Genomic DNA, 15,436 nt, shown 5'->3' with positions numbered 1-15,436 from the left:
CCAACGGAATTAAAAATTATCAATAAAAATATTATAACAAAAATTGTAAAATAAAAGGCTATTTTAATTAATTTTTTCAAGTTTTTTTTTTTTTTAAAAAACATGGAAAATGTTGTTACCCAAGAGAAAATTGAAGAAAAAAAAAGAATTAATTCTGTTAAATATAAAAATTTAAATAATTATGAAAATATAAATTGTCCCATGGAAAAAATTAATGAAAAAATGTCTTCTAACATTGAACAGTGTCCAGAAACAAAGCCAAATGTCTTGTGTGTAAGAAAATCATAAAATCCATATTGAAATAATATTATAATAATTTAGCTTATATTTTTTTAATGATAAAGAATGAATTATCAAAGAATACCATTTCATCAAAGATAAATCCTAACGTTACATTTGATGAAAAAGCTGTATGTGAATCAAATATTACCAATGACACATGGACACCATTGGCTCGACTGACGGGAACCAGACCAACAGTTGATAAATTAACTGTATCACGTTACAGTCCTGGTGAATGGAAGCTACACAATAAAGAAATATTAAATAATTCAAATATATTTAATTTATCAAAGTAAAACATTAAAATAAATATTATTTTTAATAATATTAAATATAAAATTATTAATTTTAATTCAACAGAAATATTGCGTTTGCAACAAATAGTATTGAAAAAAAAATATGTAGTCAAGTTGATCGTGATCAACAAGATACATACAATGATTTGAGAAAACGTGCTAGTACTATTTTTTGTTGGAAAATTGAACTTGAAAAAAATAATAATAATATAACCATGGAAATTGATGAAATGAAAGATGAAACAAAAAGATTATTACGATCTAATCAAGCTATTAAAAATATCATAAATATTAATAAAAATATGCAAAAAACACGAAATTTGCGAATGAAACCAGACCTCGTAACTGACTCATTAACTGAAGAATTAATAAAGGTATAAAATTTTAATTACAACATGTTGTTAATGACTTGTGTTTAATTTTATTTTCTTATAATGAAGGAGGAATTTTTATGTGATGAAGTGATGAATTTATATACAAGATGTATTGATGAAATAAAAATGCAAATGACAGAATTGAAAGATGCTAAACAACGACTTGAACATGATTGGTCTGATAAAACAACAGCTCATGAAATTGATAGTTCATGTATTGGTCTAAGAAGTGAGACAATAACTAATCAATGGAATTTAGGATGTGTTAAATTTCCTCAAAAGTATAGAAAAAAAATAATCATTAATATTGTAAAAATAAATATAAATATTGTTAATAATTTTTCAGTCAATCAAGTACTAATGATTATGAAAAATTTATCAAAGAAACATTAGCTTTTTGTCAAATAGCTGTAGGACGTTCACGAGTTCTTCGTGCAAATTTAAAAGAAATTGTTGATAGATCAGTTAAAGATCTTCGAAATCAGGCTGATAAAGTTGAACGTGCACAAGCTAAAATAATTCATGAAGAAATTTTAGCTTGTAGAAAACTTGATACAATGTTAATTGAGGCAAGACTTGATGATAATTTTTGATAAATTAATTAATCAAATTGAAAATTATGATTTTTAGTGTTTAAAAAAATTATCTGATAATGAAAAAATGATTAAACAAGTAAGTTCAACAGTACAACGATTAGATGCACCAATGAAATGTGCCCAAAGTCGTTTATCAATGAGATTAACACGTGAAAATGTTGAAAATTGTCGAGATGAGCCTCATTATGGGTATGACTTTGATTTAATTAAATAAAAAAAAAGGTGTACAATAATTTTTTTCAATAATATTTAGACTCATTGATGAAGTTAAAGGTATTTCTGAAGGCACAACAATTTTATCAGGACATATTAATAGTTTAAATGAATCACTTGATTATTTAACAACATGTCGACAAAAAATTGAAAATGAAATTATGATAAAACGTAAAAGTTTATGGATAGATAGTGATCGTTGTCAGTATATAAGATCATCTTATCCTTCTTGGAAAATTCTGTCTGGTTACGAGTGAATATGTATTTGTTTATTTAATTAACATAATAAAGAGCAAATAAATCTTAAATGATTATTTTAAATATTCAAATAATAATTAAAATAATATATGTTTGTTAAAAACTTACCAATTTGATACAGCACTTGTCCTTTTTTAGCAACTTGTTGATTTATTATTCCAATACAACAATATTGGATCCATTTTATTTTCCACCAAAAAAAAATTATTAATACTTTTCTTTCTGTTGAAATAAAGAAACAAAAAATTAATCCATCCAACAAATAAATAATAAAAATTAAAAATTTTAAACTTATCATTGACCAGTCATTTAAGGTTTTATTTGAGTATTTTTTTCTTATCATGTTTCATCAAGATCACTGTCGAAACTATTGATGATTCCTTTTAAAAAAATGTTTTATTTTGTCATTGTAAAAAAAGTATTTGGAGGGGTTGATAATTATTAATTATTCATGACATTTTAATAAAAACCATAGTACAAATGTATTATTACAAATATATTATTTACAAAAAAATTAATTTTTATATTTTATAATCACGCAAAAAATTAATTATAATTGAATATTATATTCTCTTATTATGAACTGCATAATATTGAAAATTTTCATTGAATGACGTGCTGTTACCAACATACAGTCACCAGTTTGATCCACTTATTGTTGGTGATGTATTAATTGACTTTTCTCTCAAATATCAATTTCATTTATACTCTCTGTACTGTTGATAATAGCAATTGCAGAATCCATTGTTGAGAAAGAAAAAAAAAACCATAAATGCTTTAACAAAGAAACACCATATGTATTTAATAATAAAAATAATAATAAAATAATAAAATGTACAACATCTCATTGACAGCAGATGTAGATAATTATAAATTATGCTATATTCGCTCATTAATATATGCCTAGAAAAATATTATTTTTGTTTTTTCATTTAGAAATCAACAACGTTGACAATCAATTTTAACATTTAATAGTTTTTTTTTTTTCTATTTTTTTTTCGGAACTTGTGTTATATCAAAAGTTTATTTATTCATTTCACGCATTTTCCATGATAAAATTTTACATTTCATTTCATTTTTAATCGCTAGACCAGTTTTATTTTTCATTATTTTATTGTTAATATTATTTATCAGTAAAAAAGACCTTTTTTATTTTAATAAATATATATAAATGTATATATATTTATTGAATTTAAAAAAAAAAAAAAATATAAGAAAATATCAAAACGATTTATGAAAAAATTATAAGACAACATTTTAAATAACAATAATAAACTTTTAATGATTGAGATGTCGTGATTAATTTTTTTTTTTATCTCTCCATATTTTTTTTTTTTTTAAATATATAAATTTAAAAGTTTCATAACGTATTTCTTTTATCGATTTTGAATGCCCATGTCAATGATATTCTGACATGGAAAATGAAACTATTTTTTTTTTTGGATTACATTTCATTTATATTATAATTTAAATGAAGGCAAAACTTGATAGTATATATTCCTCAAATTACATGTTTGTTTTTTTCATATCAATCAAAAATATTTTTAAACTCATTTCAAAGAGTCAATGTTTTTACATGTCACAATTTATTCATCATTAAATGCATTATTATTTTAATTTTTTTTTTTTCTTTGTCATATTTTTATTTTTATTCAGAGCCATCAATCATAATGTTGGCATATTTTAGTAATTATAATCTAGATTATATAGTTTATAAATTATTTTATATGGGAGAAAAATGTAAATGTTACAATATATACAGGGTAAATGTATGACGACCAGTTATAAAATCAGTTTGAGAAAAAAAAAAAAAAAAACAATTTGTATTTTTTAAAATATCATTACACACAGTGTGAATAATATTGATGTTAAATTGACCCAATAATGCATAAAAACATAAATACATAATTTTAAGATTATTATTTTTTTGTTTTACTGGTTTATTTAAAAAAAAAGCGACAATTATTTAAACTAATCAGTTTAATATGAAAATTATTAAGTATATAAATATATTTGATTCTAATAATTTCATTCATACCAAGACAATCGTTTGGAAAATCTATCCAAAATTTGTTGATCAATTAATGATTACAACATTATTCATTATTTTCCAATTGTATTTTTTTTTTTTTTTTTTAATAAATATAATGTGATGAAATTGTGATTTAAATGATTCATTAACTACAATGTAGTATTTTATTAAAAAAAGAAAAAAAAAAAAGCACCGATGAGATTAAAATGTCACTTTTCACACAGTATTATTTATGTACAAAAGATATAAATTTTTTTTTCTGTTTATTAAGTCTTATGTTTGCATTGAGCTTTGATAATTTATATTGTATAAAAAAAAGAATATATATATTTAAGAAATTCTTCAAAATACATATTAAAAAACGGATATATAATAATGTATCATTAGACCGCGGCAATTTTTTTTTTTTTTTTAAATTTACTTAAAGGAAGTATCAAATGAATATCTTAGAAAAAAAAAAAAAAAAAAGTATGACATTTATCATAAAACGATTGATGCAATGATCAATAAATTAATTTTCATTGATATATATATTTGTATATTAAGAAACTGATTCGCGCATACAATTAGGACTTTCATCACATTCGTTTTCTTATTATTAAATCTAGATATTATTATTATTACTTATTAAATTTTTTTTTTTTTTTCTCTTGACTTACATGAATACACGCTCGAAGCTTATATAAAATCACACAAATTTTGACAGTTTAAAGTGTTGGCACAATATTTTCTTCAGGTGCCAATTCTTCAAATGTTGTTGGTTCTGCAAGACCACGAGCAACTAATTCATGTGCAACTGATATTACCTTAAATAAAAAAATAAACTAGTTAGTTTTTTTTTCTTTTTTTTCTCTTATTTAATAATAATATAAAATAAAACTTACTCCATGTTTAGGTATATTGATATATAAACTGATGTAAACAGTTGAATCAGAGTATGCTTCAATTTGTGCTTGTCCTACAATTCCAGTAGTTAATTGTGATACAACATCATAGGCTTCTTGTGGCCATACATCTTAAAATTGAAATAATATATATAAAAATAATTAATTTCAATATTAAATTAACATATACATATTATTAAAAAAAGAACAAAAAATTAAATACCATTAATTGGTTTGACATTTGCTAAAACAACTTCAATTGCTTGTAATGGCAATGGTATATAATCTGCTCTTATTTTTCTCATTTCAGCATTACTAAATGTCCAAAAACCGCCATGATCAACTAAACGAACTAAATTATTTTCACCATTTTCATCTGGTTCTTCAATTAATGCTCGTACCCATCTATCATAATATTTGGCAACAACAAGCATTCCCTCTGTAAATAATAAATATTTATATAATTTAATAATGATAATAATAATAATAATATGTATTTCATAATAAAGATTAGATTAAAAAATTGATAAATATTACATCATCAATGAAATGAACTTACTTGTAAGTTTATCTGGTACTGGAGGTGATTCAACTGTATTATAAAGTTGTGTCATATTAAAATCTAATATTCTAAGTGTTGGATAAGTTGGATGTGTTGGTAATTGTATGAAAAAATGATTTGGTTCAATAATATTACATATCATAACATCATTATTAATATTTTCCGTTAAATTAAGCTGTGTTAATTCTGGTAACCATGATAAATTTTGTGATTTTTTAGATAAATGTGTTTCTTCAAGTGTTACATCTGGATATTTTTTTAATGGAAATTTTTGTCTTATCAAATCTAATGCAATCATTATATTTTCTTTTTGTCCTTTAATTATACATAATTTTATTTCATCATCATCTGTTGGATGTGGATTAATACTTATACGTACATTTGCTTTATCATTAAAACTTTGTATAATTGAACCACGTTTACCAATCAATGAACCAACTAAATCACTAGCTAATTCAAATTCATATGTTATTGTATTTTTTAATTTTAAACCTTTTCCATTGATACTTCCACCTAAAAAAATTACATCAAATTATATTATTATTTATAATTTATAATTATTATATTGCTAATAAATAATAATATATTTATTATTACCTTTTCCACTGTCAGTGCTTCCTTCACTTCTAACTTCATCACTGACACTTCCATCTAATACACCAGATACTGGACTATGATTAGCTGAATCTCTTTCAGTTGATTTATTTTCATCATTTAATTTAGCACCACTATTTTCAATGACTGTTGATGATTTCTTTTCATCATTAACAACTTTTTCTTCTTCTTCAATAATTTTATCTTTATTTTCCATTGATAATGATTTACATTTTTCCATCATATCAAAATTTGATGATTTTGGATTACTACCCAATACAATATTTGTTTTAACATTTAAAAGTTCATCATCATCATCATCTTCATCTTCATACCAAGGTTTATTATCACCTGATAATCTTCCACTTTTTAATGAATTTGATTTATTTGGTATATCCAAATTTTCACTAACTTTTCTTGGTGTACATATTATTTCATCAGATGTACGATGTGATCCATTTGAACCATTAAATGATTCATCAATATTAATACCAGAATCATATAGATTTAAACCTTTTTTATTATTTTTTCCATCTAAATCTGTATTTCCACCAGGATCAAGTCTGTCTACACGTCGACGTTTGTACCAAAAAAATCCAACAAGTATTGCAAATGCTGGAAATGACCATTTTACCAATTGTACATTTGTTACCGACATTTTTCGAGTCCACGGTAACAATCTTTACAATAATTAATCAACTGTAACAATAAAAAAATTAATAGAATCTTGAACATAATACACTAGATAGTGTATTTCTTTAAATATTCATTTTTACTTGTTATTATTTCATACTAACACAATAATTATATCAATTTTTAATTAAACTTGATAAATTTTTGGCTGATTACATATTTTTATGAATAATTTAATTGGAATTTAACATTTATTGAGCTAAATACAACATTTTGGAGCAAAAATCTTGCTGTACTTTCACATTGAAGTTGTTTCAAGTGCAAACGACCGGTTTCACAGCTACTTAATCGATTCAAAAATGAAATAAAAAAAAAGAAGAATATATATATATATAAGCTAGAAGAAAAAAAAAAATCAACCATGTATGTAGAGTATCCAATTGCTTGGATGCAACAAGAGACAGTTAGGCATATTTCTTTTGACTATCAATCTGATAAATTGGTACTAATTTTGTACAGTTATATTTGTATATCAATGTTTTATATTTGTGATACTATGAATTATGATTAAAACGATTTAATCTATATTATAAAAAAAATATTAAACTCCATGAGTATATGATTTTTCTCGCGATATAAAAATTTATAAATAATAATATATATATTGTTTAAACTTTATTCCAACAAGTATGACTGAGTTAAAATTGAAAAACAATAATAACAATAATTTAAAGAAAAAAAAAAAACACTTTTGTCAATGAAGCTTACCAAAAGTTGAGCCATGGTTAAAAATATTTATAAAATTTCAACACTTTTTAACTAAACCAGGTGTACCATACAATGAGATGTAACTTCCAATTTGGAGTAAGATATATAATTTTGAAGAAGAAAAAAAAAGCAACAACACACAAAATTGATATATGATTCAAGTGGTTCTTAAAGAAGAGCAACATCAACTGAATCAAAATACAGGCTCCAACGAATAACATACCAATCCACAAGTTTACAAAGCTGTTCAGGCAACTTTTTAGTTGAGGAGATGAATATAAAGAAAAAGGAAATGAAAAAAAAAAAAAAAAAAAAAACATGTGTTGCGACGACGACAATCAAGAATATAATATATAATATAAATCTAAAATTTACAATAGTATATCTTTCATATAGAAAAAAAAAAAAATATTCTCACGTGTCGAGAAAAAACTGATGACCTCAATTTTAATCTCCCCACTATGTAAAATTTAATTATTTATTTTTTATTCAACAGAGCTTTTGAATGATAATTTCAAGGATCATTTAATAAAAGAAGAAAAAAAAAACATATATAAATAAACAAAAACTTGCTTAAATATAAACAGGTTTTTTTTTTGTTTTTTATCAATTGGATGGAAAAAAGATGATTTTATAAATTTCTGATAGTAAATTAAAAAAATAATATTGACTACAACAGGTGATTTTGATAGAAAGATTAAAGACAAATGTCTGCAGGGTATTGTGTCTGTGTGTGTGTGGACTGTGGGTACTGTTGGAATGCTGAATGCCAGGTTGGTTAAATAACCAGCAGCCACGATGGCTGGGACAAGGGACCAATCAATTGAGGTAATGGCAACTGAATAACGATAGACCCTGTATACATGTTGCTTCATGGTCATCACCAAAATATATAAAAATATATATTTTTTTATTTTTATTAAACCACGATGTCAGCAATAACACATAGCTAGCTATTAAAAACCAATATTGACTTGTTTATGTTGTTGTTTTTTTTTTTAAATTAAATTTTAAGGAAACTTTTTTCTTTACTTGTCAATATAAATGTAAAATTATTCAACATTTATTAAAACTTATTTAAAAAATAAATATTTGTTAATATTACTCAATACTAATTTAGAATTAAATAAATTTCGAATTTAAAATTATAAAAATAGATAAATAGTTTTTTTTTTTTTTTTCTTTTAAATTTAAATTTCGTACAAATGAAATATTTTGAAATAAAAAATAACAATAATAATTAACTAGTTGAAAAATATTTGTTTAAATAACTCTGTTATATTTAAAGAAAAAAAAATGAGTAGATTAATATTTTTTTTTTTTATGAAAAATTTAATTATAAACTCGCAAAATTTATTTATTTTTTTTCTCAACAAACGGAAGCTATAAAAAATAATGGCTGACTAATGGTATATTACACCAAATGATGACAGAAGAAATATTTGGTGTTTTATTTATTTCTTATTACAAAAACTTGATATTTAAGAAAAAAAAAAAATTATATATATAGCAACGCAGCAAACTCAGGCTATATATTTTTTTATCTCAAAAATTTTATTATCTAGGCACTGATAAGAAGTTTGAAAAAAAAAAAAAAAAAAAAAAACTATTATGAAATGAATATGATAATCAAAATATATTTTGTAATAATTATATCAATATTCAATTATTATTATAAATTTAAAAAAATATTCCGGTTAATTTTACATTTAAAGCAAAAAACTTAATGTAATAAATTTAGATGTATATACATCGTGGGTGGTGTTGATACAACTGACATTACCAGGTAAATATTAAAAATAAAAAAAAAAGTAAAAGACTGATTAAATTGCAATTATTTTAAAAAATAAATTACGCTGTTATATGTAAAAATAATAATAACAATAACAGACAGGATGGTGATGCGTAGATAGGGTTTGAACTTTTTTTTTTGCGTTTGAAATTTAAGTTAAATAAATAATAATAATAACAACAAAATATTAAGGATACACGTATGATGAGTCAACAATCATATATTTTTATTTATTTATTTATGTCTCAATTCATTATTTATGCACAAAAATACATAAAGAAAAAATAAATAATAAAAAATAATAATTTCATAGCATTAAACTCCATCAACTGATTGTTTTTTTTAATATTGTTATTATTATTATTATTATTATTTTGCCACGTTATTACCAGATGTCGATGGATAAAAATAAAACTATTAAATTACCAAAATGTTTAATTAGTTGAATGTATAATTAGCCGGTAAATTAATTGTCAAATTGTTAAGAAATTGAGAAATGAAAAAAAAAAAATTAATGGTGGCCAAGATGGTTTTTACGTGTTGCATTTCGGAGTTGTAACGCGTCGACATTGTGTAACGTTTTGTAATTTAACTCTAAGCTTTGAAAAAAAAAAAAAAAAAAAAAGATGCGACAATATAGATATTTGTAAAATTTAAAAATTGATATAATATTATTGAGAATTAATATATATTAATGAGAAAATGAAAAAAGAAAATGTCGTACCTGAGTTATGTGGCTTGACGAGATTAATATATAAAAAAAAATAAAATTAAGAAAAGAAAGCCGCATCCAATGGTAAAGAAAAAAAAAAAAAAAAAGCATGAAGGCGGCTGTTATAGACAAGCATAATAAAACACTGTATTTACTTACCGATTTACTGTGTATATACACAAAATAACACAAATATAATAATTTCACTGATTTCCAATAATGTTTAACTATATTTACTCCAATAATAATTGTCAAATAACTTGTTAAATATATTGTAATATGTTAACAAAATGTTTATTCTTTCTTTAAGCTGGCCAATATGGCGTTCCGGGTTCACGAGTCAAGCACACCGCGTGTGTTTCAATCATCACTATAATGTTTTTTCGGAGGGCGGCGCCACCTTATGTGATTATATATTTAGAAAATACCAGAAAATACTGGGGAAAAAAAAAAAGTAAATTGGAAAACTACAGTAACGTCATCTAGTTGTAAAAGTAGTAACATTAATTTTCAAAACTAAAATGTCGGAATTGGCGGTATTTTTAATTTATATTTAAAATGTAAATAATAAAAATATTAATAATTTACTGGAAAAAAAATGAAACACTGTCATTTTTTTTTTACACGCACTAAGTTTTTAAATTTCTTCAAGTGACACGATATGAAAACAAAAAAAAAAAATTTATATTGCACTGTATAAGCAGCAAAATCACAAGATAGTCTAATAAAAAAGATTAAATGATCATTTTTATTTCAACAAAAGAAATAATAATTATTCGTAATATTATTGTGAATAATGTCATAAAAATATTGTAATAAAAAAATAAATATGCTGATATGCACATAATAATAATGATATAACAATAAATGTTATCTAAGCAGTAGCACAAGTATTAAATAATTATAAAAAAATAAATAGATCAGAATAAAAAAAATAAAAGCAAGATGACCTAAAGAATATACATAGGGATTATCATAGAGTTGCAAGCAAGATCTTAAATGTAATTATATCAATAAAATCTTACCTTTTTAGCGGATGTTCATCTTCCCACGCTGGTCATCAAGATGCACCAAGTCCATGTAATAGTTCATGATGATTCTCGCTGACCAGCAACTGGATCAATGATCACACACAATTATAAAACACTTTTCACAACAAATTTTTCAAAAACACTTTTCATTACAACTTTTTCGAAAACACTTTTCACCATCACCATATTATCTTATATACTTTTTCACGTAATTTAGTTTTTATACTAACTATTATTGTTGATTGTTGGCTAGATAATAAACTATTTAACATGCAACTATACATAAATCTTACTATACACACTGATATGATAATGATAACAATAAATGTCACTTAAGCAATAACATAATTATCACAACATAAATAAATTAGAGTAAAAAAAAAGCAAGATGAAAAAAGAAAGACTATCCCAAACACTTTCATGGAGTTTAAAAAACAAGACAATCAAGACAATATCAATGCAATAAGTTGAATAAAATCCTAACTTTTTAGCGGATGATCATCTTCCCACGTTGATCACCAGGATACTCCAACGCTATGCAATTCATGATAACTCTATCAGCATAACAAGTTCAACAATCAGACTAGTACAACTGTTCCATCAGTTTTTAAATGGTCCATCATCACTTTAACACCACCTGTATCAAAGAACAAAAATAATATATATTAACTTATGTGATTTATAAATTAAATCATTATTTTTCTATTTTATTAACTAATTTTTTAATAATTATAACTGGTTTATATCAATGTTAAGAGACGATCACGAGTCAGCCGTTGATAACATCTGGCATCCAGAGAATTTTGTACGTTTGTATCTTTTAGAGAGGCGGATAATTCTTGATCACATGGAGCGGATCACTTGTATGATCACATATTGAAAGAACTTGTTTTTTCGTCTATAGTTACAGTTAACTGGTAGTTGAGATAAATTTAGTTATAGATAATTGACTGAAGTTACAACTTTTAGCAAATAGTTCACCCTCAGTTTGCTAACTAGTTGTTTATTTTTTAACTATCAGTTAACTGTACAGGTTAGAGTTCTTTAGCATAGCTTTCGCCAAAAGTTCAGTGCCTCAGTACATTCATTACCAGAAACAACGGTATCAATAAAAAAATTCAGTTGTTATTGGTAATAAATTGACTGAAGCATAAAAGTTTATTGAAAACTGCTAGTAGACTCCAGCCTTGACTATGGACGAACAAACCAGCCCATAGCAACCACCCACCAGCTTACCAGAGAAATTTTGACCAGAATAGATAAACCTCAACAATAAGTAAATGTAAAACCGACAGCAACAATAAATGATACATTCGGAAGGACTTTATGAAATATAAACATCAATTACCAACACCATGTAATATGATTGATTTTTGTAATTAACTAAAATCCTATCAGGCAATTCACAAAGTGTTGGGGGATTCATTTAAACAAAACATTGTATAGATTTGTATAGAAGTTGAAAGTGAAAATAATTAGGCAATTGTTTTTCATTATCAGGGATTTATCATTGTTGAAGCATATCATAATGTAGATGGTTACGATGGTTTTTTTGTTACACTGTTGCTGGTTCAAGTGAAACAGTATATTATGATTATTAAATTAACAAATGGTTTAAAAATAATTCGATTAATTTTTAAACCACTTAATAACACCAACTAAAATCAACAAACCTTATCATATTTGCATCAACATCATCATCTTGGTATTGCTCATGTTGTATTTTAACTTATAAACAGTCTCAGTTGTCTCCTCAAGTGTTTTAAATACTGCAGTAGGTCTCTTTTCTTTATTACTTGAGCCTTTGTATATTTTATTTGATATAAATTAGCAATACTAATGCTGTTCCCATGAATAAATGTGATGCAGCTGTAACAATAAATGATTAAATTTATAATAAAGTATAAGACTAAATTTCAAATTTTGAAAATAAAATAAATTGACTCACTTTCCTCCAAAATGATATTCTCTTCCATGACAAACCAAATTAGCCAATTTTTTTGTGTCAATTTCAATAATTGTGTGTGATGAATTGCATCAAGACTATAAACGTTTAAGCCTTACTTTTTGGTATCTGTAAACATTAAAAATATAATATAAACATTGTGTTGTAGTTTTTTTTTTTTTTTCTTTAAACTGAAGTAATTGTTGACACTACTGACATTAAGTATAAAACTATATTTTAATTTTTAAGATAAAAAAAAGAGTACTCACTCTACTCCAAAATGGTTTTGGCATCAATGACAAACCAATTTAGTCATTTTTTTTTGTTCTCTTTTTGATAATTGTGTATTATAAATTTTAATAACACATTAGACGTTTCAGCCACACGTTTTGGTATCTGCAAACATTAAAAATATTGTATAAATATTGTGTTATAAAATTTTTTTTAATTGGAATAATTATTGAAAATAAAAATATGGTGATGAAAGTGATATTATTGAATTTATGGTAAATAAATAAATAAGTAATAACTGAACAAATGTATAGATAGTAACTGTATGAGAAATAAATGAATAAATTATAAATTAACAAATAGAAAACAGAAAACTGAAACTCAAAGTAAATAAATGAGTTCTAAATACTGACAATGAAAACTGACCAAGTTCTCAAACAATGGAAAATTGATATTGAAATAATTGACATCTTTTTAATTGTGAATAAAAAAAAACTATTAATATACGACAAGGATGCTATAAAAATTCTGTACATAACAAACTTTTATAAATATGAATGAATAAATTAATAAATTCATTGTCTTTGTAACAAATGACAATCTAACTTCAAATAATTAATTAATTTTTGGCTTTATTACCGATAATAACTATGTAATTATGTTTATTTATGCGTTAAATAATTATTAACAATAAAAAAACACGATATTTACATACCATTTGTCCATTATTTGACAGATAAAGATTTTCCTTTGTCAGCTTCAACGCCATTGACATGTCCATTAATTTTTGTCAAATTTCACAAAAGTCAGCAACAATTTATAGCACAATCTGTTTGAGACAATGAAAATGATCGATTAAATAACAATTTACAATTATTTAACAATTATTATTGCTGAAATAAGTGAATAGCTTTTTTACAAAAATGACAACGTAACCTCGAAAATAAATTTTTTTTTTTTGTCATAATTTATGATAAAATGTGATAAAAAGTACGTAACTATGTTTGTTTATGCACTAAATAATTAATAACATTAAAAAAACATAATATTTACATGTTATTTGTCCATTATTCAACAAATTAATAGCTGCCTTTGTCAGCTCCAAGAGCTTTGACATGTCCATTAATTTTGGACAAAATTCACAAAAGTTCATAATAATTTATATCACAATCTGTTCAGAATAAATTAATTAATCGATTTATTAACAATTTATAATTGTTTAACAATTATTATTGCAAATATAAGCGTAAAAAGTCACGACACAAGTTCTCTCTCTAACAAAGGCGCGGCCATTTTGGATTTAGTAACGCCATCTATTAGAAAAATTATCGACTATTATTTTGTCGATAAGTAAAATTCTATACTTATCAGCAAAATAATATAATTGAATTTATTATTATTAATTAATATTAATTATTATTAATATAACAATTGTTATTAATAATAAAATAATGTAATAATTAGCAAAAAGTTAAATAAACAGTGATCACATACTTTTCACCAAAAATTTTTTAAAAACGATTTTATCAATTACCATAATATCTTATATGGTTTTTCACGTAATCAACTTTTTATCTTAGTTATTATTGTTATAATTGTTGGTTTAATCAAGTTTTACTATTTGATAATCATAACGATAAATGTTATTTAAGCAGTAGCATAATTATGACAGAATAAATTAATTAAGCTAGATGAGCTAAATAATATTTCAAAGACTATAATGGAATTTAAAAAAATACAAACAAAACAATATCAACAAAATTAAGTAAATAAAATCGTACCTTTTTTAGAGGCTATTGATCTACCCATGCTGGTCATCAAAATGCACTAAAACCATGCTACTACATCATAATTTCCATTCATCAGCAACAAATTCAACAATCAGCCTAGTTCAACTATTTCATCAATTCTCTAACGTTCCATGACCATGTTTTCACCATCTGTAAAAAAAACAAAAAAAGCAAAATTTTATTAACTTATGTAGTTTATAAATTAATTCATTATTTTACTTTTTTATTGACTAATTTATGAGTAGTTAATTATTATTTTTATATTGGTTTATCAGTTTTGAATACTACTATGTAAGCAACAAGAAACAAATGGTTTAGAATGAATCCAATTAATTTTTAAATCACGTGATAACTGATAACACAAACTAAAATTGACATACCTTGTCATATTCTCTTTAATAAACACATTATTTCGGTATTTTTCATGTTGTATTTACATGAAA

At 23.9% G+C, this 15,436-nt stretch overlaps 2 protein-coding genes across 4 annotated transcripts; one reads left to right on the top strand and one right to left on the bottom strand.

The window, feature by feature from the left end:
• Nucleotides 1-102: 102 nt before the first annotated feature.
• LOC122850973 (tektin-4-like) lies at nucleotides 103-2,046 on the top strand. The gene is made up of 7 exons (XM_044150016.1): nucleotides 103-273; nucleotides 345-566; nucleotides 650-952; nucleotides 1,019-1,233; nucleotides 1,299-1,521; nucleotides 1,583-1,737; nucleotides 1,802-2,046. Exons 1-7 carry the CDS (start codon nucleotides 103-105, stop codon nucleotides 2,016-2,018), a joined length of 1,506 nt encoding a protein of 501 aa, XP_044005951.1. The 3' UTR covers nucleotides 2,019-2,046.
• Nucleotides 2,047-4,643: 2,597 nt separating this feature from the next.
• Nucleotides 4,644-14,432, bottom strand: LOC122852332 (KH domain-containing protein akap-1). 3 transcript variants are annotated; one of them, XM_044152087.1, is made up of 11 exons: nucleotides 14,257-14,432; nucleotides 13,919-14,032; nucleotides 13,242-13,368; nucleotides 12,976-13,101; nucleotides 12,701-12,896; nucleotides 11,022-11,664; nucleotides 6,095-6,790; nucleotides 5,495-6,010; nucleotides 5,159-5,374; nucleotides 4,936-5,066; nucleotides 4,644-4,857 (listed from the first exon to the last, which is right to left on the bottom strand). In XM_044152087.1, exons 7-11 carry the CDS (start codon nucleotides 6,747-6,749, stop codon nucleotides 4,759-4,761), a joined length of 1,617 nt encoding a protein of 538 aa, XP_044008022.1. In that variant the 5' UTR covers nucleotides 6,750-6,790; nucleotides 11,022-11,664; nucleotides 12,701-12,896; nucleotides 12,976-13,101; nucleotides 13,242-13,368; nucleotides 13,919-14,032; nucleotides 14,257-14,432; the 3' UTR covers nucleotides 4,644-4,758. The 3 variants fall into 3 exon arrangements, with proteins under 3 accessions (XP_044008022.1, XP_044008020.1, XP_044008021.1); XM_044152085.1 differs by lacking the exons at nucleotides 11,022-11,664; nucleotides 12,701-12,896; nucleotides 12,976-13,101; ... (1 more) ...; nucleotides 13,919-14,032; nucleotides 14,257-14,432 and adding an exon at nucleotides 10,156-10,358; XM_044152086.1 differs by lacking the exons at nucleotides 11,022-11,664; nucleotides 12,701-12,896; nucleotides 12,976-13,101; ... (1 more) ...; nucleotides 13,919-14,032; nucleotides 14,257-14,432 and adding an exon at nucleotides 7,493-7,722.
• Between the last annotated feature and the right edge of the window lie 1,004 nt (nucleotides 14,433-15,436).

Source organism: Aphidius gifuensis, linkage group LG3 (assembly GCF_014905175.1).
Source record: "Aphidius gifuensis isolate YNYX2018 linkage group LG3, ASM1490517v1, whole genome shotgun sequence".
Taxonomy (NCBI): Eukaryota; Metazoa; Arthropoda; class Insecta; order Hymenoptera; family Braconidae; genus Aphidius; species Aphidius gifuensis.
The sequence above is the reverse complement of the archived record's forward strand: the minus strand, read 5'-3'. Positions and strand labels throughout refer to the sequence as shown.